Here is a 27,191-nt window from a genome sequence, read left to right as displayed (position 1 = left end):
CTCTCACCCTAAACCTATGACCTCTAGTTCTGGATTCCTGACCCCAGAGAAAAGCCTTTGCCTATTTACCCTATCCACGCCCCTCATAATTTTGTAAACCTCTATAAGATCACCCCTCAGCTTGGATTGCTCCAGGGAAAACAGCCCCAGCCTGTTCAGCCTATAGCTCAGGTCCTCCAACCCTGGCAACGTCCTTGTAAGTCTTTTCTGAACCCTTTAAGTTTCACAACATCTATCCAATAGGAAGGAGACCAGAATTGCACACAATATTCCAACAGTGGCCTAACTAATGTCTTGTACAGCTACAACATGACCTCCCAACTCCTGTATTCAATACTCTGACCAATAAAAGAAAGCATACCAAATGCCTTCTTCACTATCCTATCTATCTGCGATTCCACTTTCAAGGAGCTATGAACCTGCACACCAAGATCTCTTTGTTCAGCAACACTTCCTAGGACCTCACCATTAAGTGAGTAAGTCCTGCTAAGATCTGCTCTCCCAAAATGCAGCACCTCGCATTTATCTGAATTAAACTCCATCTGCCACTTCTCAGCCCATTGGCCCATCTGATCAAGATCCTGTTGTAATCTGAGGTAACCCTCTTTGCTCCTTAATGAATACTTTGCATTGGTATTCACAAAGGAGAAGGACATTGTGGATAGTGAGCCTCTGGAAGGGTGTGTTGATATTCAAGGGCTTGTCAACATTAAATAGGTAGAGATGTTGTGTGCTTTGAAAAGCATTAATTTAGACATGTTCCAAAACATGGGATCTGTAGTGATTGTGGCTGTTAATCTGGTCCAATCAGGGAGTCCTGGCTGACTGATATGAACAGGAGATTGAGTTCTCCTTAGTTTAGGGGACTGACTCTGTGCTGGCTGGACCACAGTCAGTGTGTTACTGTTGGTTTCTGTTTCCATTTGTTTTGGAGGGGGAAACCTGATTACTGAACTGGCTGAATTATTGAGCCAGTTTGTTAACTGGTATTCCTTTAGTGAGGACTGATTTCTAAACTCCTGATGCACACAATGCGTTTCAGGTGTGACTTGGTTCTCATTAGGGGATTGTTGTTTCACTGGCTGGTTATAGCCTGTGTGTTTTTCTTTTCTCTTTTGAGAAAAGGACAATGTGGATTTTTTGGTAGGACTTAGCCCTTGGACTCTAGTTTTCTTTGTTTTTTGTATGTGTCTTCACTTTTTTGGTGCTTGGCCTGAGCCCTTGTGGAAGACATACATTTTAACCAGAGGAGCTGTTCCTGTGGGGAGGCCTAGCCCTGGGAATGGGCCTCTGAAGACTGAACACCTATGTGTGTGCTGGGAGGTGAGCACTTGCTGTATCCTGGAGTTTGGGAGAAGACCTTTCCTTCAGGAGTGGACTAAACCCCTATGAGTTAACTGCATCTTTACAATATACTGTGGGCCTGGTTTTCCAAGGATGGGCCAGGTCTCCATGGAGACTGAACACCTGTGTGCTGTGGAGTGTGCATTTGCTGCCTTCAGGAGTAGACTCTGCCCTTGGTTGTGGACCCTGTTTTTTAGCGGTGGACTCTGCAGTTTGGAGTGGACTCCATTTTGGGCAATGGACCTCATAAACTGGAGTGGACTCTCTTCCTCGGAATGAACTCTATATTTTGAAGACTCTATATTTGGACTGTGTACCAGAAAGGACTCTGTTTTTTGGTAATTAGCTATATCGTGTTGTTTGTTGGGTCTATCACCTGCACTGTCTTGTGTATCCCTGCGTCTGGCAGGCCTTACTGTGAGCTCGGAGGCTCATGGGTTGTCCTGAAAGCTATCACCCCGGGAGCCGCAGGGTGGGTAGGCCATCCTGTGAACCTGAATGTTGGTAGGCTGTCCCAAAGCTGGAGGGTGGGTAGGCCACCCTGACGCCAGTCGCCCCGAGAGCTAGGTGGTGGGTAGGCTTTTCTGAGCGCTGTCATCCCGAAAAGGGGTAATCGGGACGGGCTGTCCTAGAGGTGGTCGGATGGTGTGCCAGAGCAGCCGAGAGCCAGAAGGCGCGTAGGGGCAGGCTGAGATCCGGAAGGCTTGCGGGCCACCCTACTCACTGTCGTCCCTGGGGAAGGGGACGGGCTGTCCTAGAGGTGGCCGGAAGGTGTGTCAGGGTAGCCCACTGACCGGACAGCGCATCGGGGTGGGCGAGAGCCCAATGGTACGTAGGGGCAGACCGAGAGCCAGAAGGCAGGTAGCCGTCCTCAGCGCTGTCACCCCGGGCAGGTACCGGGGCGGGCTGACCTAGAGGTGGTCCAAAGGTGTGTCAGGGCGAACCGAGAACAGGAAGGGGCATGGGGTGGACCGAGAGCCGGAAGGTGCATCAGGGTGGGCTGCCTTACAGTGGCTGGAAGGGGGAGGGACGGGGGTTGCTGGGTCTGTATTGTCTGCACTTTTTATGTAACAGGATTGTCTGATGTATAAATGTCATTGTTGTTGTCTTGTCATATTTGAAACTGGGATTTGAGGCTTGTCCTCATTTCCCTGTAAACCGGTTGAACGGTAGGGTTTGGGGCCTGGCTTTGCTGCTCCTCTCCCTTGTAAAATTGCTGTCTCTTGTGTACAGCTGTAAATGTTAACTGTTTGTTTGTAAACTCTTTTGTAATTGTCTAATAAAATAAAAAAAACAAGAGTGAGGAAAAAAAACAAGGGTGACTCTCACTAATGCAAGGCTAACATCTGAAGTATCTGGAAATGGGCACACTTTAATTGTTTCCTCATCTCTTTCTGCTGTTTATGTTGTGTTACCCACCTACATAAACCACAAGCAACCTGCTACCGCACCGTTTGTAACATTTGTATATTACAGTCTTGCCTCATAGACAGTACTTAGAATGTTAAATTTTAAAGAATTATTCTGAACTACTTTTCTAATTCCAATCCTTTCTGGCTAGACCCTTCTTTCCCATTGCTTTGTGCTTTAATGTAGGTTTTCGGTTCCACATTTAAGTTAACGAGTGCTTGCAAAAAATTTGCAGACTATTTCCTCTGTATACTTTTTAGTTCAGTAATTACTGGTAACACGATTACAAACTCTTTTTAAAAAAAAGCCTCGATGTAATCCAATTATTTGTAGTTGTTCTATTTGGTTATAATAAAGGAAGACATATGTCCTGCTATGTGCTGAAATACAACCTATCATTATAAAAAAATAAACAGGAGTGTCAGAGTTTCTGTTTACTTTGAAACCTGATCCTGAAGAAGCCAGACCAGTGTGAACGAGTATGCACCCTAAATAAAGGATGAACTTGGCGACAGGATACCGGCCTCTCTGGAGTTAGTTCAGGATTTACCCCAGAACACTGAGGGAGGAAGGTAAGGAAATTGCTGAGGCGTTGTACAAAATCTTGTGTCCTCTATAGTCACAGGATAGGTGGCTTGTTTAAGAAGTGCAACAGGGATAATCTGGGAATTACAGGATGGTGAGCCATATGTGGGTTTTAGGGAAATTAGTGCAGAAGATTCTTAGGGCTAGGATTTACTCACATTTGGAAAGATATGAACTTCTTAGTGATTGGCTGCATGGCTTTGTGCAGAAAAGGTCATGCCTTTCAAACTTGATTGAGTTTTTGAGGAAGAAGATTGATGAGAGCAGCACAGTAGATGTTAGCAAAGCCTTTGACAAGGTCTCTCATGGCAGACAGATAAATAAGGTGAAGTCACATGGAATCCATGGTCAGCTGGTAAGATGAATACAAAACTGGCTTAGTTATTAAGGATGGAGAGAAGCAGTGACCAGTGATGTTCTGCAGGGTCAGTCCTGAGACCCCTGTTGTTTGTAATATATATAAATGATTGAGTAGAATGTAAGTGGTCTGATTAGTGAGTTTGCAGATGACACAAAGATAAGGGGACGTGGGATAGTGAGAATGTTTGCTGGAGGATACAGCAAGATATAGATAGGCTGGAGACTTGGGCAGAGAGATGGCAGATGAAGTTTAATCCAGTCAAATGTGAGGTGAAATATTTTAAAGCTCAAATGCAGGAGGGAAGTATACAGTAAATAGCAGAACCCTTAACATACAGAAGGACCCAGGTGTACAGGTACACAGTTTACCTGAAAGTGGCACCGTGAATGGATAAGGTGATCAATAAGGTGTATGGTGTGTTTGCCTTCAATGGTTGGGGTACAGAGTGTAAAAATTAGCAAGTCATGTTGCAGCTGCACAGAACTTTAGTTCGGGGCCACATTTGGGATCTTCAGTCCAACTCTGGTCACCAGACTACCAGAAGGATGCGGCAGCTTAGGAGGGGGTACAGAAATAGTTTACCAGGATGTTGCCTTGTTTGGAGGGTATTACCTATGAGGGGAGATTGTAGTGATTGTAATGAGGTCACCCAGGAAGACCTTCCTGTTAATATGGTCTAATCAGGGAGTCCTGGCTGACAGATATAAACAGGAGTGTCAGAGCTCCTGTTTACTTTGAAACCTGATTCTGAGGAAGCCAGACCAGTGTGAAGAACTATGCATGTATGCACTTTAAATAAAGGGTGACTTGGTGAGAGGCAAGTTTTTTTTTTGTAGACAGAGGGTAGAAAGTGTCTGGAATATGCTGCCAGAGGAGGTAGTAGAGGTAGATACAATAGCAACATTTAAGAGGCATTTTGACAGATGTATGAACAGGCAGGGAATAGAGGGATACAGACTGTGTGGAGGCAAATGTCTGTAGTTTAGAAAGGCATCATGTGTCAGTGCAGGCTTAAAGGGTTGAAGGGCCTCTTTATAGAATCATAAAATCTTTACGCTCCAAAAACAGGTCATTCAGCTCATTGAGTCCACACCTCCAAAAAGTATTCCACCCAGACCTATCCTGTAACCTTGCATTTCTCATGGCACATCCACCTAACTTGCACAATTTTGGACTACGGGAGGAAACCGGAACACCCAGAGGAAAGCCATGTAAACACAGGGAGAACATGCAAACTCCACACAGATGATCACCCAAGGCTGGAAATCAAACCCAGGTCCCTGGTGCTGTGAGACAGCAGTGCTAACCACTGAGCCTCCTTGTTTCTGTGTTGTGCTGTACTTTGTGCCCATGGTGACTAATCAGCATTAACACAGATGAAAGGGCAGTCTGAGCATTAGTACCTTTATGCTGCTCAGTGGCTTGTAATTAAAAGTGAACGCACATACTTGTCCAAGAGCATACTCTGCTAATATTGCCAACTATGTGAGGGGCAGTTAAAGCAGCAACAGTGCTTCTTTATATAGTGCATTTAATGTAATATAATTATTAAAAAAGCCGATGCAATGTTGAGGCAGGATTTTGGTCAGGACATGGGGCTGGAAAAGAAGTTAGTGAGCTGGGGTTTTCCAACGTTTCTCTGCACCCCAGTTCTCTGCGCTTGGTACCAAAGCCTCCGTCACTTTCAAAGAATTGGATTTGGGTGACAACTAGTTGCTGACCTTCAAACTGGAGACTGCAAACAGAATCCGATCCATGAGCTTTTTTGGGTTCCTTCACCACAAGGACTGGAAGACTCCATTAAACAAGTGGGCAGTGTTGACTGGGTGAAACAGGCCCAGAGATAGGAGACTGGGCGATCCAGAGCTCCATAAGGATTGAAATGGCTCCTCACTCTGGGTTAATGTAGGAAGCTAGGGAAATATATTAAGTGCTGTGAGGTTGCTTCCAACGTGAAGCATCCTCTCTCCCTTCCTTAACTATAATGGCAGCCTTCATCCTTAAACAGAGCTCTTGCCACTAAGTGGTTATCCCTTGGTAAATTATAGCAAAGATTAATCCCAACATTGTCTGGGGTTAGACCAAGCATATGTTTCAACATCAATGTCCCAAAACTGAACGGGAAGTGCTGCCCTGGTCTTTATATCTGGAGGACTAGAAAACAAAGGAGTGGAAGTCATGAATCAACTGGACTTTAACTAGATTCCTTTTTAAGTAGCTAGTTGCTAGGATTTAGAATACATTGTCTGAAAGACTGGTAGAAAAAGACTCAATAATAACTTTCAAAATGAAAGTGGATAAATCATTGGAAAAGGAAAGATATTGCAGGTCTTTGAGGAAGGAGTAGGGCTTGAACATGAATGAATACTCTACTTTGTGTTAAATACAGAAAATGCATACATTAGCACTTTACTGCCTAACTATTCAGCAGTTAAATTTTAATATTAACATTTATGAAGAAGGAAATTTTTAGCATTTAGTCTTTAAGAAAAAAAAAGATGTATTGCTTGCAACTGCACTGACAGAGGACACCAATGCCCTTGGCGACATTGCTGAATGCCAGCAACTGGAAGCTAGCACCAACTCTATCCATCCCCCCAACTTGCTGCTTTACCTGCACCACACCCTCTATTTGGCACCCTGCTTGCCAACCAGTTTACTACCTTTCTGGTCAACCTGTTCCTGACCTCTGCCTGTCTTGCTCCCACGGGATTATTAAGGAATAAAAATTATTCCTGATGAAGGGCTTTTGCCCGAAACATTGATTTCGAAGTTCCTTGGATGCTGCCTGAACTGCTGTGCTCTTCCAGCACCACTAATCCATAGCCTTTAATGTTATGACACTTCAAGTTCTCATCCAAGTACTTTTTAAAGGTTGTGAGGTTTCCCACCTCAACTACCCTCCCAGGCAGTGCATTCCAGAATCCCACCACCCTCTGGGTGAAAACATTTTCCCTCAAATCCCCACTAAGCCTTTCACTTTGAAGTTGCGCTCACTTGTTTTTCCGCTTTGACCAAGGAGGCAAAAATGAGGGCTGCAGATGCTGAAAACCAGAGTTTAGATAAGAGTGGTGCTGGAAAAGCACAGCAGGTCAGGCAGCATTTGAGGAGCAGGAAAATCAATGTTTCGGGCAAAAACCTCCATTCCTGATGAAGGGCTTTTGCCCGAAACGTCGATTTTCCTGACCCAAGGAGAGCAGCTGTTTTCTAATCCCTTTGACCATGCCTCTCCTAATCTCATATACCTCGTTCAGATCCCCCCTCAACCTTCTTTGATCCAAAGAAAACAACCTGACCTTATCCAGCCTCTCTTCATCACTGAAATGCTCCATCCCAGGCAACATCCTGATGAATTTCCTTTGCAGCCCCGTCCAATGAAATCACATCCTTCCTATAGTGTGGTGACCAGAACTGCATACAGTACTCCAGCTATGGCCTAACCAAGGTTCTGTATAGCTCCAACATAATCTCCCTGCTCTTATAATCGACTGATAAAAGCAAGTGGCCCATATACCAGCCCAGATATATTCAGGGACTTGTGTACAAGATCTCTTTGTTCATCTGAGCTTCCAGTGTCTTGCAAATTGAGGAGTACTCGCTTGTCTTGATCTTTTCTCCAAAGTGCATCACCTCACATTTATCAGGTTTAAATTTCATCCATCACTGATCTGCCCATCTGACCAGTCTGCTTATATCCTCCTGTAAACTAACATCTTCCTTTCACTGTCAACTACCCGATCAATCTTTGTGTCATCCACATGCTTACTTGTCAATCCCCCCACATTCTCATCTACATCATTTAAGAATATAAACAATAAGGGACCCAGCACTAATCATTGTGTTACGCCACTGCACACTAGTCTTCAGTTACAAATACAGCCTTCTATCACCATCCTGGATCCTGTGAGCTTTTACCATCTTTATCAGTCTCCCATGTGAGACTTTGTCAAAGGCCTTGCTGGAATCTATGTAAACTATATCGACTGCCTTACACTCATCCAAACACTTTGTCACCTCCTTGAAAGATTCCACCAGATTTGTTAGCCATGACTCCCATCTGATGAAGTCAGCTGACTATCCATGATCAAACCTTACCTCTCTAAATGGAAATAAATGCTCTCCAACAATTTCCTTACTACTGATGTTGAGACAGACTGGTCTATAGTTCCCTGGTCTATCTCTACCACCCTTCTTATAAAGTGAAACCCAATTAGTTGTCCTCCAGTTACTTGGCACCTCCCCTGTGGCCAGAGACAACTTAGAAATTTGGGCCAGGCTCCCTGAAATTTCCTCTCGTTTCCCACAGCAACCTGGGATGCAACCCATCCAGACCCATCTGGAGATTGGTCAGTTTTAAATCTGCCAAAATCTCCAATACCTCCTCGTTTTGTGTATTAACCTGTGCAAGAACTTTACTTTAGGTGGCACAGTAGCTCAGTGGTTAGCACTGATGCCTCACAGCGCCACAGATCTGGGTTTGATCCCAACCTCGGGTAAACCTCTGTGTGGAGTTTGCACATTCTCCCCGTGTCTGTACGGTTTCCTCTGGGTGCTCCGGTTTCCTCCCACAATCCAAAGATGTGCAGGTTAGGTGAATTGGCCATGCTAAGTTGTCCATTGTGTCCAGGGATGTGTAGGCTAGGTGCATTAGTCCAGGGTAAATATAGGATAATAGGGTAAGGAATGGGTGGGTTACTCTTCAGAGAGTCGGTGTGGATTTGTTGGGCCAAAGGGCCTGTTTCCACACAGTTCATTTTCTCGAATTCTGTATTTGCACCGTCCCCCTTCTGAATAAAGATGGCTGTGAAGTACTCATTTAACACTCCACTAAAGTTGTCCGGCTTCACACTCAGATTGGTTCGTAATTGACCCTACACTTTACCTTATTATTCTCTTCCCCTTGACGGAACTGTAGTATACCTTGGGATTCTCCCTAATGTTGCCTGCCAGCACATTTTCATACTCCATCTTTGCTCCAATAATTGCTTTCTTGAGATTCCACCCCCACCCCACCTTTTGCACTTTCTATACTCCTGCGACTGACAGTCACTGGTGGCCTCGACGTTTGCAAACTTCTGTTTGGATGGACATTAGAAGAGGCAAGCTGAATTGAAGAGCTCAACTGAGTAGAGAGCCCAAAGAAAACTAGGGCCAGCAAGTTATTCACTTTCTCAGTGCAATGTCCTCCTCCCCACATGGAAAGAAAAAGCAGCAAACCTGCGAACGAGAATATTGCTCTGACATTTCAATGTGTAGGTCCAGCAATAACATCATGTTGTTTTGCCGCTAATAAAATTGTGCAGCCATGACAGCCATTACAATTATTCATCAGCACAATACAAGTGTTTTCTAACCTGGCTATATCTAGGTTTAACTGCATATAACTCAGGTCACACCTCAATATTTCCAGCCATGCCTTGAGAGCAAAATTCAGGGTTCAAGACCCTTTCCAGAACCAAAGTCAGTGCACAATAATCAAGCTGACATTCCAGTCCAGTGCTGAGGGAACACTGCTCTGTCACAGATGGTATCTTTTTTAGGTGTGATGTTAAACTGAGGCTCCAGCTGCCTGCTCAGGTGGTTTTAAAGCTACTTTGAAGAAAGCAGTAGAATTATTGCCAGTATCCCGACCATTATTTATCCTTCAACCAACATCACAAAAAGAAGAGATTACTTTGTCACTATCAGATCACCGATGTGGAAATTTGCCCAGAGTATGTTGGCTGCCATTTCTCGTACATAACAACAGTGACTGCAATTCAAAAGTACTCTTTCTTTGCTTTAAAGAGCTTTGAAACATTTGCTGGTGGTGAAAAAGGCTATATAAATGCAAATTGGTTTCGCTTTTCAGATAAGCATTCCATAGATGTATGCATGTATTTGAGGAGCACACATATTTCTTTGCAAATACAGAATGAATTGCAGAAGAAATAGGAGTATGGGTGTTAATCTTACTGGTACAAAGTGGCATGCTTGTTAAATGCATCTCATTCACATTGCTGTCCTAAGTAGGCCAAAGCTACTACAGTCAGATTTTGGGCAACTCTGTGCTGAAGAAATGTGCCACTAGGCGGAAGGGCAGACAGTTCAAACTCCTCAAATATCTTAGTTACAGTGATCGACTTGGGGTGAGAACTTATAAAGGACACTTCACCACTGGGATTACTGATATGAACTTGAGACCAGGAGATGGAATAAAACCAGGGTGGGTGCTGGCTTCATCTTTGACAGTTACATGTTCCATTCTGATTCCAACATTGCTAGTAGTGACCCAACCTGACAGGTAGCTGAAGATCAGCTCCAGAACTACTCCACTAGCCTGCACTCAAGGAACAACTCTAAATGTGAGACAAAAGGCCAAATTAGAGGGGAGTCCCTGAAAAGCTTGTGGAAGTTGCTCACTCCCATCATAGTGTTCATGTGGATAAGATACACCAATGATGTGTCAAGAAGCAGATGCAGATACACATGCAAATGTTGATTTATTAGTAGATAAATAGAAAGGCAGTGAGAGGAAGAAAACAAGTTAAAAGAACAGTTTGTATCAACTAGAACAAAATAACATTTATAAAACAGGGTTTGGGGTAAAGGGTAGACCAAGAATAAAATTACTAATTTTTTTATTGTAAATTATTTTTATGATGTGTTGAAGCATGAAGTTAATTTGCTCATTACTGATATTTTGCTGTAATATTGGGCACCTCAAGAAGAATGTGATTTACTGAAGCAGAAATACCTCATTATGACTTCCTAATTACACAAATATAAACATAGATTTAACTACCTTATATAGTGGCTATATGCATAAAATATGTCTGTATTTCACATTATATAATTAAATCTCCAGTCAATATGAAACTCCAAATATACAAATAATCTCATTAATGAATAAATGCATTCATAAATCAATCTTTCAAATACAATTAAAAGCATGAAAGGCCAGTTAATTAACCTTTCAATCACTATCACTGTTCAATGCAAGCAAGGGAAACAAATCCCCAATATATTCTTAATATTTGACATAAATTGGAGAAGAATTGTCTCTGGTTGAACAAGTCCTGTTCATCATCCCTGAAACCTGCCGCAGAAAATTGTGCAACAATAAACACCCCATCCTTACTTGAAAATAAATGGCAGCTTGAGTCATTCTGAATAGCCAGAGCTGTAAAGTTAGGAGAACCCAACTGGTTTCTTACTTTTATTCAGTGAGGAAAAAAAGCATTAAAAAATCATGGAGTTAAAAAGGCTTGGCGTGGAATTTGGCCCCCATCAGTTTGGAGGTGGAGCAGCATTTAATCAGGCAAGAGGGAGAGGGTGAAGACTTGTCTGCTCTGGCCCAATTAAGGATGGGACAAGAAGACTCGTGGGATAGCCTTGCAGCCTAAACACTTATTAAAAGCTTTAAAACCTCATTCTGCCCGAAGATGGTAGCTGGTATTGGGTTGTGGATGGCTGCTGAGGGCCATCTGCTGCTCTTGCTGCCAATCGCCCCTCTCCTGTGACCTCTATCTCACCCTCAATTCACCTTCGGGCTGGGGTCTTTTGTTGACTGTGAGCCTCTGAAAGGTGCATTACCAGCAGCTGGCAGTGGCAAGGATGGCACTCAAGAGCTGCTGAACTCTGATTGGGCAGAAACTCTCAAAAACTTGGATTTCCACCCCAATGTCCTTAACCGTAGAGAAGGTCCATTGCCGGCCACTTCAAATGAGATCTTCTCATGTGGTGGCTCCTGCTAGCTCTCCAGCAAGTGGGTGGGACCCCAGATTACATTGCACCCTATAAACCTTCCCTCCACTCATTGGAACTGGAGTAGGTCATTCCACCCCTAGAGGTTGTCTTATCATTTAATGTGACTGTGAATTATCAGAATCTTAATTTTCTTTACTCACCTTGGCACTATTCTTCCCTTTTTTGTTAAATTAAAATATCAGGTCTTAATTCTTCTGTTAATTTACACTCAAGTTTTTTGGGGGCAGAGAGTTCCAGATTTCAAATGACCTTCAACTGTGGTGGGGCTTTCTTTAATTTGAATGTAATTCCCGCTGAATTTGCTTTCTCCCCAACAGAAAATGGTTTTCTTTCCGTTGATCCCGTCAACTCCTTTAATCATTTGAATCTCAATGCAACCACCTCTGAAGTTTCTATTCCAGAGGATATACAAACTTAAACCTAATTAAAGATCTATTCCAATCCATAATACTTATTAAAAAGAACTGAGCATTTTAACAAAGTAGCGTGCACTCACGCATGACGTCCGTGTGGATCTTCCTTGGTCAATACACCTTCCTTTTCCATTAACATTTGCCGAAAGGTCCCCACTTTCTGGCGAATTTCTTCTGGAGTATACCTGAAACAGCAATAGGAAATCAATTTCATGGGTGTGCAGCGTGGAAAAAGGGAAATCTGGAAAAGTACTTCATTCTAAAAGGAGGGAAGAGTCGGTATCTTGAAAGCAATTACATGTAGAAATAACAGCAGGAAGCTCTTTTTCACATCAGAAGTGACCAACAAACACATGGAATATCCTCCGCAAAACAGCACCGAAATAAAAACCCTGGAAGTGTTCAATAACTAATTGCACACTGCAATACTTTATGGTCATTCTGGATGATTGAGTTGAAATAGGTCTGTGACCTTGTGAAACAGATTTCCCAACTTAGCTGCTTACATGGAATCACAGTATGAAAGGAGGGTATTCAGGGCCCATCATACCTGCTGTTTTGACATGACATGTCAAAACAGCAAAAGAAAATTCATGCTTGAAAGAATTTCATTAAAAGGCCTACATTATTTTGAAAGCAAGCTATTTTTCCCTGCCTTTAATTAAAATTGCATTTTTTTCAGTGAATTATTGATGTTAATATGATAGGTTAATCTGCACTATATTTGTCTTGCTTGCTGTATAGTGCTAAAACTGTACCCTTGGTTAGCGTAAATTACTAACAAGCTTTTTTAAAGCTCATCTAGGACATACCTTGTATAAATTGTGATAAACACAATGTTCAGTAATATAACGGAATATCATTGAGTCACATTTGATGCAAGGTTTGTGTGCAAGTTGTTTTCAAGATGGTCTCCTGCTTCATAGGCCATGGATTTTCAACTGTAATTCATAAATTCTACATGTGAACAGGAGATGTCTTGTCGTGCTTGATTTTACACTATCCCCTTGGAGCTAGATCTCTCAGAATGTTACCATGACATCAGCCAGTAAGAAAATTGAGAAACAACAAGTATGGCACAAAAGGTAGTGGGGGGACAAATACAAGTTTTCCACCTTTTAACTGTCAAATCCAAAATTACAGCATGATTTGGGATGAAGCTTTAAATGTAATTTTGGGGGCTACACGTTTACATGTTAATGTTAAGCTTGGAATTTAAAACTGATTTAGACAGCCAGGCTTAAAACACTGGGTATTACAGTGCAGTTGTTATGTCATTAAAAAAAATACAGAGAATCGTGGAGGCGGAGAGTTATCTGGACATTGTGTTTCAGGAGGCAGTCACATCCCTGAGGTTAACTACCTCGAATTCGGTCAGTGATCAGGGACAGGAGGGTGTGACTATGCGTGAAGCAGGTAGAGGGATGCAGTAGGTCGTGCTGAAGGAGCCTCAGCCCTTGAGCCGGTCTAAGAGGTTTGAGATTCTCGCTCCCTGTGTGGATGAGAGCGGGGACTATACGGAGAATGAGCAAACTGACCAGAGCACCATGGTACAGGGAGCCTTTCAAGAGAGGGGAGAGAAGAGAAATGTAGTTGTAATTGGTGATAGTAAAGTCAGGGGAGTAGACACAGTTCTCTGCTACCAGGATCGAGAGTCCTGAAAACTGTTGCCTGCTTAATGCAGGATATCTCATCTGGGCTGCTGAACCTCGCATATTAAATTAATCCAAATCATTCCTTCGCAATACACAGTAAAAGTGTAAACTGGGTTTAATAAGCTTTGGTGTCCTGATCTAGCATCAGGAATGGTTAAAATCAAATATTCTGTTCTTTTGTTATATGCCTCATATTGCCATATATATACCTCAAAATGTTTCCTTTTTTTTATCAGTCTAACTGATCAAATTAGCTTTAAGTCGAATGTGACAAGGTGGTTTAAATCAGATTGTTATTCTCCCTCGAATTCTATAGTGTACAGCAAATCAGTTGCTTCCCTGTCACCACAATATCAGTCTCCTGAGATGTTTGCCATCCATTCTTTTCCTGGCAGACTATGTATTTATTGAGACAAAACTCCATAAATCCCACAGAGCCTCTTTGGGCTGTCATCTGTCTTTGCTAAAGATTAAATGATCAGAAATAGGTTAAAGAATACCATTATACAGGAAGGATCTTTCAACTTGTAACAGAAGGATTTATCATTAAATGGGCACAGTATCTTTATTGGCTAAACTTCAAATCTGATAAGAAAATTAAACCTTGAGCATTTCATGAAAATTCCACTATTCAATTCATACCAGCAGCTTGTTATTATCTCCGATAGATTGCAGTAAGATGATTTGTTGGATTGCAGTCTTTCAGCACATGTTGCAATGTATTCACAAAAAGTAACTGCAGTTGAAATTACAGGGACAAATTATAAGGCTCTACTTCTGGTTTTCTGGTCTGATAATGCAGTGATGTAATGTGCAGCGTCATGTGGGCAGGGTGACAAAGAAGAAAAATTGAGGGCTTTAGTTTTGATTACTTGTATGTGATGTGAGAGAGGAGACAGAGGTAAAACTAGGGCAAGTCATTAAACTATAGCGAGCAGTTTCTATAGCAACTGATTTTAGAGAGATCACTGTGGCTTATTTCTCTGTGATGATCCATTATCAAAAACTAATACAAATATTAAAATTGTATTATAATGCTGAGAAAACAATTTTGCAAACTTCATTGTAATTGAATCTAAAAATGAAACAGTAGCTGTGTCTGAGAGATGCATGTCCATATGGCATTGCAAAATAAAAATGGATTTATATAATCTTCCATGACTTGAAATCTTCCTGAAGGACTGTGCAGTCAATAGAATGGGTTTGAAGTGTAGTGACTGTTTTAATGTATGAAATATAGCAACAAATTAACACAAGGTGAAAGGTCCCGTAAATAGCAATGCGATGATGTCCAGACAATAGTTTCTAGATGGTAGTGGTTAAAGGATAATTATTAACCAGGCGACGGAGGAAATCTTTTTCGAATAATGATATGAGGAGATCTTGCTGAGAGGAGAATTAGGCCTTGATTTAACATCTCATCAGAAAGAAAGCACCTAGGACTGCAGTACTCCCTTAGTACATTGGAATGTCAACACAGAATTACATGCTGGCATTTGTGGATTTGGTCTTGAATGGACCGACATCTGATTGAGAGGTGAGATCAAGAAGGATCTTGTACAATAAATATAGGATATAAATTTAGGAAGAGGCCTTTCAGCTTATTCTGCCATGCTTTTAGATCATGGTTGATCAGTACCTCAACTGTACCCAGCTTAACATCCCCTTGGAAATAAATTAATTATACTGTCTGTTGGATTAATGCTTCATGAAGCTTTTAAAGCATAACCAATGATCCCTTCAGATGACGAATGCTGTCAACGCAGAGTGAGAACACCATTTTATGCCTCTCACTTTAATATTATATTAAGAACTAACAGAGATATGGCCAGATCCTGTGAAAATTTTCCATTCACAACATTGTTTTAGTAACCACCTTTGCAAAAGGAAACAGGGGTTAGCAATAAATGTTGGCTTTTTCAATGGCATCTCCATTCCATAATTGAATAAAAATGGCTTTTAAGAAACAATATGGGATTACATTGGCTATTAGCAACAACACTTCAAAAGAACTAGAACATAGAACATGACAGCACAGTATAGGTCCTTCAGCCCTCGGTGTTGTGCCAGCCTTTTATCCTATTCTAAGATCTGACTACCTACATACCCTTTATTGTACTATCTTCCATGTGTCTATCCAAGTTGCTTAAAAATCCCTAATGTATCTGACTCTACTATCACCACTGGCAGTGCATTCCACACACCCACCACTCTCTGCATAAAGAACCGACCTCTGACATCTCCCCTAAACCTTCCTCCAATCACCTTAAAATTATGCCCCCTTATGATAGCTATTTCTGCCCTAGAGAAAAGTCTCTGGCTATCCACTCTATCTAAACCTCTCATCATCTTGTACACCTCTATCAAATCACCTGTCATCCTTCTTCGCTCCAATGAGAAAAGCTCCAGCTCCCTCAACCTTACTTTATAAAACATGCCCTCCAGTCCAGGCAGCATCCTGGTAAATCTCTTCTGCACCCTCTCCAAAGCTTCAACATCCTTCCTATAATGAGGCATCCAGAATCGAACACAATATTCTAAATGTGGTCTAAACCGGGCTCTGTAGAGTTGCAGCATAACCTCACAGTTCTTAAACTCAATCCCCCTGTTAATGAAAGCCAAAACACTTTACACCTTCTTAACAAACCGATCAAATTGGGTGATAACTTTGAGGGATCTATGACATGGACCCCAAGATCTCTCCATTCCTCCACACTGCCAAGAATCCTGTCTTTAATCCTGTACTCTGCATTCAAATTCGACCTTCCAAAGTGAATTACTTCACACTTTTCCAAGATGAACTTCAACTGCCACTTCTCAGTCCAGTTCTACATCCTGTCAATGTCCATTGCAACCTACAACAGCCCTCCACACTGTCCACAACTCCACCAACCTTTGTGTCATCAACAAACTTATTAATCCACTCTTCTACTTCCTCATCCAAGTCATTTATAAAAATCACAAAGAGCAGAGGTCCCAGAACAGATCCCTATGGAGCACCACTGGTCACTGAGCTCCAGGCTGAATGCTTTCCATCTGCCACCATCCTCTATCTGCTATAGGCCAGCTAATTCTGTATCCAGACAGCCAGATTTCTCTGTATCCCATGCCTCGTTATTTTGTGAATGAGCATACCATGGGGACTCTTACCAAACACCTTGGTAAAATCCATGAACACCACATCCACTGCTGTACCTTCATCAATGAGTTTTGTCACATCCTCCAAGAATTCAATAAGGTTTGTGAGGCATGACCTGCTCTCTCAAAGCCATGCTGACCAGCTCTAAGCAAGCTATTGTTTTCCAAGTAATCATAAATCCGGTCTCTCAGAATCCTCTCCAATACCTTGCCCACCAGTGGCATAAGACCAACCGGTCTGTAACTCCCAGAATTATCCCTACTCCCTTTCTTGAACAAAGGAATAACATTTGCCACCCTCCAATCAAATGGCACTACCTCAATGGACAGTGAGGATGCAAATATTATTGCCAAAGGCGCAGCAATCTTTTCCCTCGCTTCCTGTAACAACATTGGATATATCCTGACCGGCCCAGGGGATTTATGTATCCTTATGTTTTTCAAAATTTTCAGCACATCCTCCTTCCTAACATCAACCTGTTCTACCATGTCAGTCTGTGTCACATTGTCCTCAGAAACGTCAAGGTCCCTCTGAGTAGTGAATACTGAAGGAAAGTATTCATTAAGGTCCTACCCTGTTTCCTCCACCTCCAGGTGCCAGTTTCCTCCACCATCCCTGATCGTCCTCACCCTCAATCTGGCCATCCTCTTGTTCTTCACGTAAGTGTAGAAAGTGTTAGGGTTTTCCTTAATCCTACCTATTAAAGCTTTTTCATGCCCCCTTCTAGCTCTTCTAAGTCCATTCTTCAGTTCCTTCCTGGTTACCTTGTAAGCCTCTAAAGCCCTGTTTGATCCTTGCTTCCTCAACCTTATGTAAGGTTCCTTCTTCCCCTTGACTACATGTTCCACATCCCTTGTCATGCAATGTTCTTTCAACCTACAATCCCTTCCTTGCCTCAGTGGGACAAACCTATCCAACAACTATCAGCAAGTGCTTCCTAAACAACCTCCACATTTCTATTGTGCATTTCCCTGGGAACATCTGTTCCCAATTTAGGTGCTCCAGTTCCTGCCTAATAGCATCATAATTCCCCCTCCCCCAATTAAATACTTTCCTAAACTATCTGGTCCTATCCCTCTCCATGACTATAGGAAAGGTCATGGAGTTGTTATCACTGTCACTGAAATGCTTTCCCATTGGGAGATCTGACACCTGGCATGGTTTGTTGCCGAGCACCAAATCCAATATGGCCTCCTCTCTGATCAGCCTATCTAACTGACTGTAAAGTGCTCTGAATATTTGAAGGGTGCTATATCAATGCAAGTTTTTTAAAATCTCTGATATCATGTAAAAGCATTTGGGCACTGACACTTGTTTCAACTGAGAGAGAAAGCCAAACCCTAAGTAAAGTTACTAAAAGCATGGCTGCTTTTCAAGATGAACCAGTCTTGCGTCCATGAGTTGGATGGTACTCTGTGTGAATGTCTATGATTGGGTGATGTGCTGTATTTACCGAATCTCCAGCTATCTAGTTTCTGTGAATTATCATATTCCCGTAAATTACCATCAGCCTGCTCTCTAAACTAGATAATACATTGGATCCCATAAGGCAGATTATGCACTGTATTCAATGAATGAGTACCATTAATGTTGTCTTTGCTGCATCTCTATTTTCCACAATGTGAAAATCACATTTCACTCACAAATGAAGATCAGTCTGCTCTCTAGATATTTGGACAATGTCAATTTCTACCGCATGTTAAGTCAGCTTTTCTTTGTATTAAACTGCAGGGCCAGGGCTTGCCAACAATGCAGCAAACTGTCTGCCTACAATTGAACAAGGTGAACTCATTTAAATAATTATTCATAGCTGTCTCCGTAGCTGTGTCTTCATGTAGAAGCCAGCCTAGGACAGCAATATAAAAAAAACAGACTAACATTTCCTAATTAGAGGAAAAAGCTTCATTTGTAGGCAACCATTGTGAATCAGTACAAATGTAGTAAGACATTTCATAAAGCTTCAGAATGAAGCTGACACGTTGGTCAGGCTGTGCTGAGAGAGGTAGGGCCAGTGCAAGGCACAAATGAAGTGAAAGAAAGTCTCTGGAAGAAGCTACATGTTCTGCAGGTAAGTAATGGAGCAATATGGTGTCCTGTTTGATGCCTAGCAAAATATACATGCAAGTAAATGCTGACAAAATTTCCAGAGGACAATCAAAACTTTCCTGACATTAGGCCACTCCTGGCATTAGAAAATGAATGATTTAACGTCATGTACTCTACTTGGAGTATTTGAGAACCTATGGTGGCACACTTTAAATAACCCAGTCGAGTGAAACTATTGAACTGTTGCTTGTACAGGCTAGAGAGTTTAAGTTTTTGTGTCATCAATCAAGGTATTTTACTCTTTTTTTAAAAAAGTAAACAATAATGATTTAGGCAGGCACAAAGCTCTCAAACTGCCTCACAGCTATTTTTATATCACATCTTATACATACCGATTTTGAATTGCTTTATCGTGCAATATAGAGTTACAAATATCACCACCTCCTTCATCCAAAGACAACAACGCTTCAGATCTTTGGAACACAATACTGCAATGACTGTCAAACAAGACTGTGGATTAAAATAGTTACCCAATCATCAACGATGTTTATAAAGTCCTACTTCTACAATCAAGAAATATCTCCCACTGAAGACCCCATATGAATTTACACAGGGGGGTGGCTTCCTAACCATCACAGGGAATCCCATCAGAATAGCCATGGAGACCTGTCTGGAAATATTCTTACATGCTGGAATCCACATACATTGCATTGAACCTTTTAGTAAAAAAAAGTGAATGGTTTTCTGCATCAAGATCAAAGCAGAGTCAGTAAATGCACAATGTAGCAGTTTCCACATTAGCCTTAAACATAAATAGTCCTGAATTCAGGCTCTGACCTTCAGTTTGTGGTTAAAAACCTGATCATCTCTGGGTACCAACCATGTGGTGCATCATCAATGATGCAAAAGGCAAATGCCTAAAGCAACCAAACGGTGAATCTAATTTTTAATTAAAGGTGCCAGAAGTGGCTGGAGGTAGGACCCCATGGTGGAGAGGCATATTAAAAGGCAGCCATGACTGGGCTTGCTATTGCCTGGAGGAATACAGCAGTAGGGTACTCAGAGGGCCACTGCTGTCCTCAGCAAACAGTCCCCGGGCTCTGTACAAGCAACAAGAACTACCTCCTTAGGGGATAACTGTTCTCCTTCAGGAGCCATCTACTGACCCTGATGTAGGCCTGAAGATTTCCAGCTCCTGATTTCCTCGCAGGCTGAGGCATCCAAGTATGACCTTCGCAGAGTTACTAAGACAGCCAAGGACCAATACCAATCCAAACTAGAGACCCAGACAGACACCCGTGACTATGGCAAGGATTGAATGACATCACAAGTTCTAAAAAGAGACAGTGCAAGGTAGCAGATGATGACACATCCCTCCCAGATCGTCTCAACACATTCTATGATTGCTTTGAGCAGAATTTCGGTGGAGGGGTAATACTTTTTTTTTAGATTAGATTAGATTAGATTAGATTAGATTAGATTAGATTACTTACAGTGTGGAAACAGGCCCTTCGGCCCAACAAGTCCACACCGCCCCGCCGAAGCGTAACCCACCCATACCCCTACATCTACATTTACCCCTTACCTAACACTATGGGCAATTTAGCATGGCCAATTCACCTGGCCTGCACATCTTTGGACTGTGGGAGGAAACCGGAGCACCCGGAGGAAACCCACGCAGACACGGGGAGAACGTGCAAACTCCACACAGTCAGTCGCCTGAGGCGGGAATTGAACCCGGGTCTCAGGCGCTGTGAGGCAGCAGTGCTAACCACTGTGCCACCGTGCCGCCCACTGTGCCACCGTTCCGGCAAGTCCTGGTGAACCTATCCCAACATTCATTGCATTAGAGCTCAGATCAGTTTTCCTTCGTGTGAATCCAAGGAAAGCGATGGAGCCAGACAGAGTACCAGGCCATGCACTCAGACCATGCACAGATCAACTGGCAGAGGTCTTCTTGGACATCTTCAACCTCTCCCTGCAGCAGGCCACTGTCCCTGCCTATTTCAAGAGGGCCAACCTCATCCCTGTGCCGAAGAAGGCTCATGAAGCATGTCTCAATGACTACTGCCCTGTGGCCCTAACTTTGGTAGTCAAGAAGTGCTTTGAAAGGCTGGTCATGGCATTAATCAACTCCAGCCTCCCCACTACTCCTGACCCACTCCAATTTGCCTATCAGACCAACCGATCCTCGTCAGAAGACGTATCACTTGCCCTTCACTCCTCCCCAGAGCATCTTGACACCAAGAATAGCAATGTAAGAATCCTATTCATTGACTAAGTTCAGCCTTCAACACTACTATGCCCTCGAGACTGATTACTAAACTTAGTGATCTCTGACTAAGCCCCACTCTCTGCAACTGGTTCTTCAGTTTTCTGACACACAGGCCACAACCAGTGAAGATTGGGGACAATATTTCATCTTCACTAACACTCAACACTGGAGCCCCTCAGGAGTGCGTACTCAGCCCCCAATTGTACTCATTGTATACCCATGACTGTGCCACCAAATACCAGACTAATGCCATTTACAAGTTCACTGATGACACCACCATTGTCGATCGAATCTCAGATGGCGATGAAACAGACTACAGACGGGAGGTGGAAGACCTGGAAAAACGGTGCACTGAGAACAACCTAGCTCTCAATGTTGGCTAAACCAAGGAACTCATTATTGACTTTCGGCGGGATGTTACTCATGCCCCCCTACACATTAACAGCACAGAGGTGGAACGAGTGGAGAACGTCAAGCTTGTACATGTGACGCAAATTCAATTCAATTCAATTTGTGACGATTGCCCAGGAACCGAGTCTGGACCTACAGGATCCCATTCCTGTGCTCATGGTCCAGTTGCACCCACACTGAGGGAAAACCTTTCCTGATCAGAAATGTGACTGGCTGCTTGGTCAGTGTCTCACATGGCTACAATCAAAGACCCTCTGGAACTTAGAGAAACCAAAGGGAGCATTCCTTCTGTGCTTGCACTGGCCCATCTCTCTCCCAATGGATACCATTCTGATCTATGACTTTCAGTGCTTGCCTGCAGCTGAGTTCGCCCCCACAAGCAACTGAACATCCAGTCTTCAGAGCTCTTTATTGACAACATTTATGTAAAAGCATATCCTATAAAAGGTACGGTCCAAATACCAAAACATACTCTGCGGTCTTACTGTCGTAATTTAAGTACCCACACTGATCAAGTCTGAGATTTTAGCTGTCCAGTTAGGAGTCACTTTTAATGAGATACTTCAGAGGCCACAGTGATAATTAACGCTAATCTCCAACTGTCTGGTTTTTGAGCAGCTTTTCAGGCTCTTGTTTGACCTTGGAAAACAGATAGTTCAGGTTTGGGTAAATTGCTGATGGCTGTTTTACAAAACAGACGTCCTTTTGTTCGGAACCGAAAACTGAGCAGAGATTGGGACTGAGTGTCAGAGGGGGGAGAGCTGGAAGATCCACTGGCTGATGGGAAATACGCATGGAGAACAGTCAAGTGTTTCGAATTGGAATGTGCCTGTGGAAAATTCGGTGCATGGGGGAGGAAAATCCTATATTGTCATATCTATGGAGCAAGTGTAGACTGAGAGATGGAACATTAATGCAGTGTTCAGACGGACGTCCTTGGGTGGAGCATTGTGGTTCCTCCAGAATCAGTTGTGGCTTTATCCATGAAATAAGGACAAAAATCTTTTCTGCAGGCAGAGTAGCAATATTGTCTGCGCATAGTTTAGCTTGAGTAGTGTGGCCAACTTGTACATTATTTCGATAAGTAGTTGATTATATCTGAAGCCTCAATAGTGTGTTGAAATTTCATAGCTTGGATAAAGATGAAGTAACCTAATCCACAGGGTTTGCATATCATCTAATTTTCACTGGTTCTGTACATCACAGGAGGAGTGATTTAAGGTGGGATTGTGGGGGGTTAGCTTTGTTGAGGCCCTTCCAGGCTATCATATGAATTGCATTGAGGCCAATCCTCCAAAACACCAAGAGGAGCACATTTAACAGTTTGTATTCCAGCCCTCAATGTTAAAATAAGTCCCAAAGGATTGGAATCTTGGTGCTGATGAAGATTTCACAGTCACTCTCTTGGAGAACAAGCATGCTGCTCTGAACTCTGCCATCTCATCACCTTTTATATCTCTACCGGTGTAAGACATCCACCCCATGTGTTTATACTGTAACAGTTTGCTTAGAGAAGAGTATAATTTCCATCTGTTACACTCCCATTCCTTACAAGGCTCTGAATTTTAGGCTCTCAGTTGCAAAGTATTCCTTTTATTGAAAAGCCATGCAAGTTACAAAGAACTTCCCTAAAGCAGCGGATTTTATTGGCAGTGATGCAGGTTTGGAGAGATTAAATTAACATGCAAATTAACTTTGTGGCAAGTTTTATCTGAGTTAGCTTACTTAGGATCATAATAATATTGGGACATAAATTACACATTAAGTGCGATGAATCAATACATCTAGGTCAGTCATGCTACCTTTGGATGATCTGCAGTAGCTGCTCTGCAGGGTGACCATGAGAAGCAGTTCATATTTCGTTCATGGTCAATGGCAAAGCAGTCATGTCAAAGGCTTTGTTCCATCTTTGGATTTGAGACTCCCATTGGCCAATGACACACTCTATGAGGTTCACGTTTCACATGAACTAAAAGCCGTAACGTAATGAAAGAAATGCAGTATGCTTTGCCAAAAACCTTTATTCCAGACAGTTTGTAGATTGTTTATTGCATTTAACTTTTTTTTTTAAGTTAGTGAACTTCTTTGACATTTGCAGGACGGGATGGATGTTCAATACTGCAATATCACAGCAATGTACATTGGTTCCATGATATAGTTTTCCAGATCACTGTGCAATCGTAATTTAAAAGGTGTTTAAGATAATATCACATCAGCTGCTGTGAAGGCTTTAGCATTAGAGATGCAATATGAAAAGTTAGTGATCTAAACCAAGTCAGAAAGGTGATGTACCAAATGAGAATTCTCTTACTCTTCACTGAAAAGCATGCCCTCTTTCAACAAGAGAGTAGATCCACTGTACCCATGGCTGCTTATTTAAGACAATATTAGCTGTGGATGTTGTAAATGATACACAATATTACATAAGAACTATGAACAACAATTCAGCCCCTCAAGTCATAGCTGATCTCATCTCGGCCTTAACTCCAATTTCCAGTCTGCTCCCTATAATCCCGTGACCTATTACTAATTAAAAATCTGTTCATTCCTACCTTAAAATTTATTGTGCCCTGGCATACACCACACTGTGGGGTAGTGAATTCCACAGAATCAAGACCCTTTGAGAGAAGTAATACTCCTTGTCTGTTTTAAATTTGTCACCCCTCAGCTTAAGATTCCAAAACCTGCTTGTGTTCACACTACTCTGATTTCAGAGTTGTTATTGAGTAATTAGTATTTTGGACAGTTGCCAGTTTGACTGTGCACTTGGCCTTATTGGAAACACAATGCATTTACTCAAAATTGAGAAAAAGAGAAACTGAAACTGAAAAGTGAAATTATTTGACCCATTGCATTCAATTTCTATTCACAATCACACATCATCCTAGCTGCAGTTTAACATGTTTCTTTCTTTTCCTATCATCATGTTACAATCACACTCCTTTGCCAATAGGCTATAACTCAGCCTTGCAATTATAGAATTGTGGAATAGTTACATACAACCTGTCAGGTCAATGCCAAAGAGCTGCAAAGGTGGGTTACTGTGGGATGCAGAATCACTCACTGCTATCAGCAATATAGTGTGACACCCAACAGGAGGCATAATTCTGTCTCAACATAAATAGCTTTTACAATCAAATAAAAGGTGGAAAATCAGTTCTATTTAAAACAAAGGCAGACAATTGTTTTTCTGTATTAAACTATGGTCTGTCACTTACAAGCCATCTATCCTCCAGGGTGCTATCACTTAGCATCTAGCATTCTCCACTTCTGTTTTAGTTGGAGATGTAACTCATTGGCCAATGGCCAACTGAGGGCAAGAAGTCAGCTGACTGGGGAGGCAATCTGTATGGCCTGCCCTTATTGCAAATTACAGCTTTGGGTAAGTATGTTACTTTATCATAAATAAAGTAACATGAATAGCAATTCGAGAGAAAAAAAAACATTAATCTGTTTGGATATGTCAGCCCTCTGTGGAAAGCAGGGCTTGAAGTTGGACCTTCTGGCCCAGACTTAGGGATATACAACTGCTCCAGAAGAGCCCTTATTCTCGGTTATAGAGTCATAGAGATGTACAGCATGGAAACAGACACTCCGGTCCAACTCGTTCAGGCCGACCAGATAGCCCAAGTTAATCTAGTCCCACCTGCCAGCACTTGGCCAATATCCTTCCAAACCCTTCCTATTCATATACCCATCCAGATGCCTTTTAAATATTGTAATTATACCAGCCTCCACTATTTCCTCTGGCAGCTCATTCCATACATGTACCACCCTCTGCGTGAAAACATTGCCTCTTTGGTCTCTTCTATATTTTTCCCCTCTCACCCTAAACCTACGCCCTCTAGTTCTGGGCTTGCCCACTCCAAGGAAGAGACTTTGTCTATTTATCCTATCCATGCCCCTCATGATTTTATAAACCTCTATAAGGTCATCCAGGGAAAACAGCCCCAGCCTCTCCCTACAGCTCAAACCCTCCAACCCTGGCAACATCCTTGTAAATCTTTTCTGAACCCTTTCAAGTTTCACACCATCCTTCAAATAGGAAGGAGACCAGAATTGCACACAATATTCCAAAAGTGGCCTAACCAATATCCTGAACAGCCGCAACATGAACTCCCAGCTCCTTTACTCAAAGCTCTGACCAATAAAAGTAAGCATACATCAGTAATTAATGAATAGCTTTCCTTTACAGGTAATTTGTTCCACAGCATCTTGACACTATTTCACCTGGCAACTTAGATTGTACAGCCTATGACAGAGGCATCTGTGTTTATTGTCCAGGCTAGAATGGTCTGTCAGCATTTTCGTATATCAAACCTGACTATCTTGCGCCTCATATAATTAAACAGACTAACAACTGGAAATATTCATGGGAAAAAACAGATTTCTGACAGGTAGACTCAAGTTTGGAATGTCTTTTTCTTCAAGAATTCTCATCACTCTACTCTTGAAATGATTAAGATAAATATTGCCATTTTAATGGCCCAGATTTTTCTGGAGAAATAATGCATGATGTGACCAGCAAGTATGGACAAGCTACAAAAACTACAAATCTTTGGAACTTGCTGATGTTGTGAAGGTGTAAAGGTACTACCTTTAAGAGAAGTGAAAAGCTAGCAAGGACAAAGCACAGAGCGTCCAGAACAAGGTAACAATGTAACACTTGGTTGAAACAGCTAGCAGCCGCTGGTTGCCATGAAACAAAAACAACTTCAAATTTGGCCAGTTTAAATTATGCCCCAAGATACCAAAATCCAATCAAATTTTAATTTAGTATTTGATAATATTAAAAACCAATGAAACAATCCGATGCTTTAGGGCATAAAACTGGACATTTTGAACAGCTAGGAAGAGAACTGCCAAAAGACCAACAGATGTAGACTGCTAATTGAAGAGTCCTGATTAAGGTCTGTGGAAGGAGTTTGCACATCAGAACATTGAAACCGACCTGGGGACAACTTACAGAGGAAAATCTACAAAGGAGAGTTGACAAAGCTGACTGGTTTTCAAATGTGTTTTTTTTTTGTAAGTCTTAATCTTGATTTTTATCGGACTACTATTGTAGAGTGGGAGATAAAAGATAGGTTTAAGAGAAAGGAGTTGTAAACAGCTGTTCGTTTTAATGCTCTCTGTTGGATTTAAAGAATAAAGTTGTTAGTTTTTACTTTAAGTAGTGATGTCTGGGATAGCTCTTTGCCTCCTGAACTTTAACGTATTACAGCACAGAGTGAATCTTTTCTGTGTGGCTGGTTTAGCAGAGGGGTTTACCCCGTGTCGTAAAACTGGTCAATTCTAGTTTGCTTCACACACCTGGCAGCTCACCCTTAACTTCCCCAATACTTTGCAGAATTTTCTAGATTTGTGCAATAAACTCAAATTAAATACTCCATTTAAAGTTAGATAGCATTACACACCAGTGTTGGAATCATTTACTTTTTCTTGAGTTCTGCGCCTGAAGGCAGGTCCCTGGTGATTATTCACTGAACTGAGGCAAAGTACAATGTTTTTTTAACTGCAAACAGGGTGAGGAGACAGACTCTGAGTCTGCCTCAGTGGTACAGCAATTTAACAGGAGGATAGTAAAAGCTTTTTTAGGTATGTCCAAGGCAAAAAAATGGTTAGGACAAAAATTGGGCCCTTGAAGACAGAAGCAAGGGAATATATTACTGGGAACGAAGAAATGGCAGAGGAATTAAATGGGTACTTCAGATCTGTGTTCACTGGGGAAGACACAAGCAATCTCCCTGAGGTAACAGTGGCTGAAGGACCTGAACTTAAGGGAATTTCTATTTGCCAGGAT

At 42.1% G+C, this 27,191-nt stretch overlaps 1 protein-coding gene across 12 annotated transcripts in view; it reads right to left on the bottom strand.

The window, feature by feature from the left end:
• Positions 1–27,191, bottom strand: part of srrm3 (serine/arginine repetitive matrix 3) — a 779,036-nt gene that overhangs the window by 181,562 nt on the left and 570,283 nt on the right. For all 12 annotated transcript variants that reach the window (XR_011963284.1, XM_072589350.1, XM_072589341.1 and 9 more), the window contains one exon: positions 11,946–12,047. Coding sequence is in view for 11 of the 12 variants with exons in the window: in XM_072589350.1 (XP_072445451.1) it covers positions 11,946–12,047 (102 nt within the window). In the remaining variant the exon portion in view is untranslated. The remainder of the gene's footprint in view (positions 1–11,945; positions 12,048–27,191) is intronic.

This window comes from Chiloscyllium punctatum, chromosome 19, assembly GCF_047496795.1.
Source record: "Chiloscyllium punctatum isolate Juve2018m chromosome 19, sChiPun1.3, whole genome shotgun sequence".
Taxonomy (NCBI): Eukaryota; Metazoa; Chordata; class Chondrichthyes; order Orectolobiformes; family Hemiscylliidae; genus Chiloscyllium; species Chiloscyllium punctatum.
This window is presented reverse-complemented; position numbering and strand designations above follow the sequence as displayed.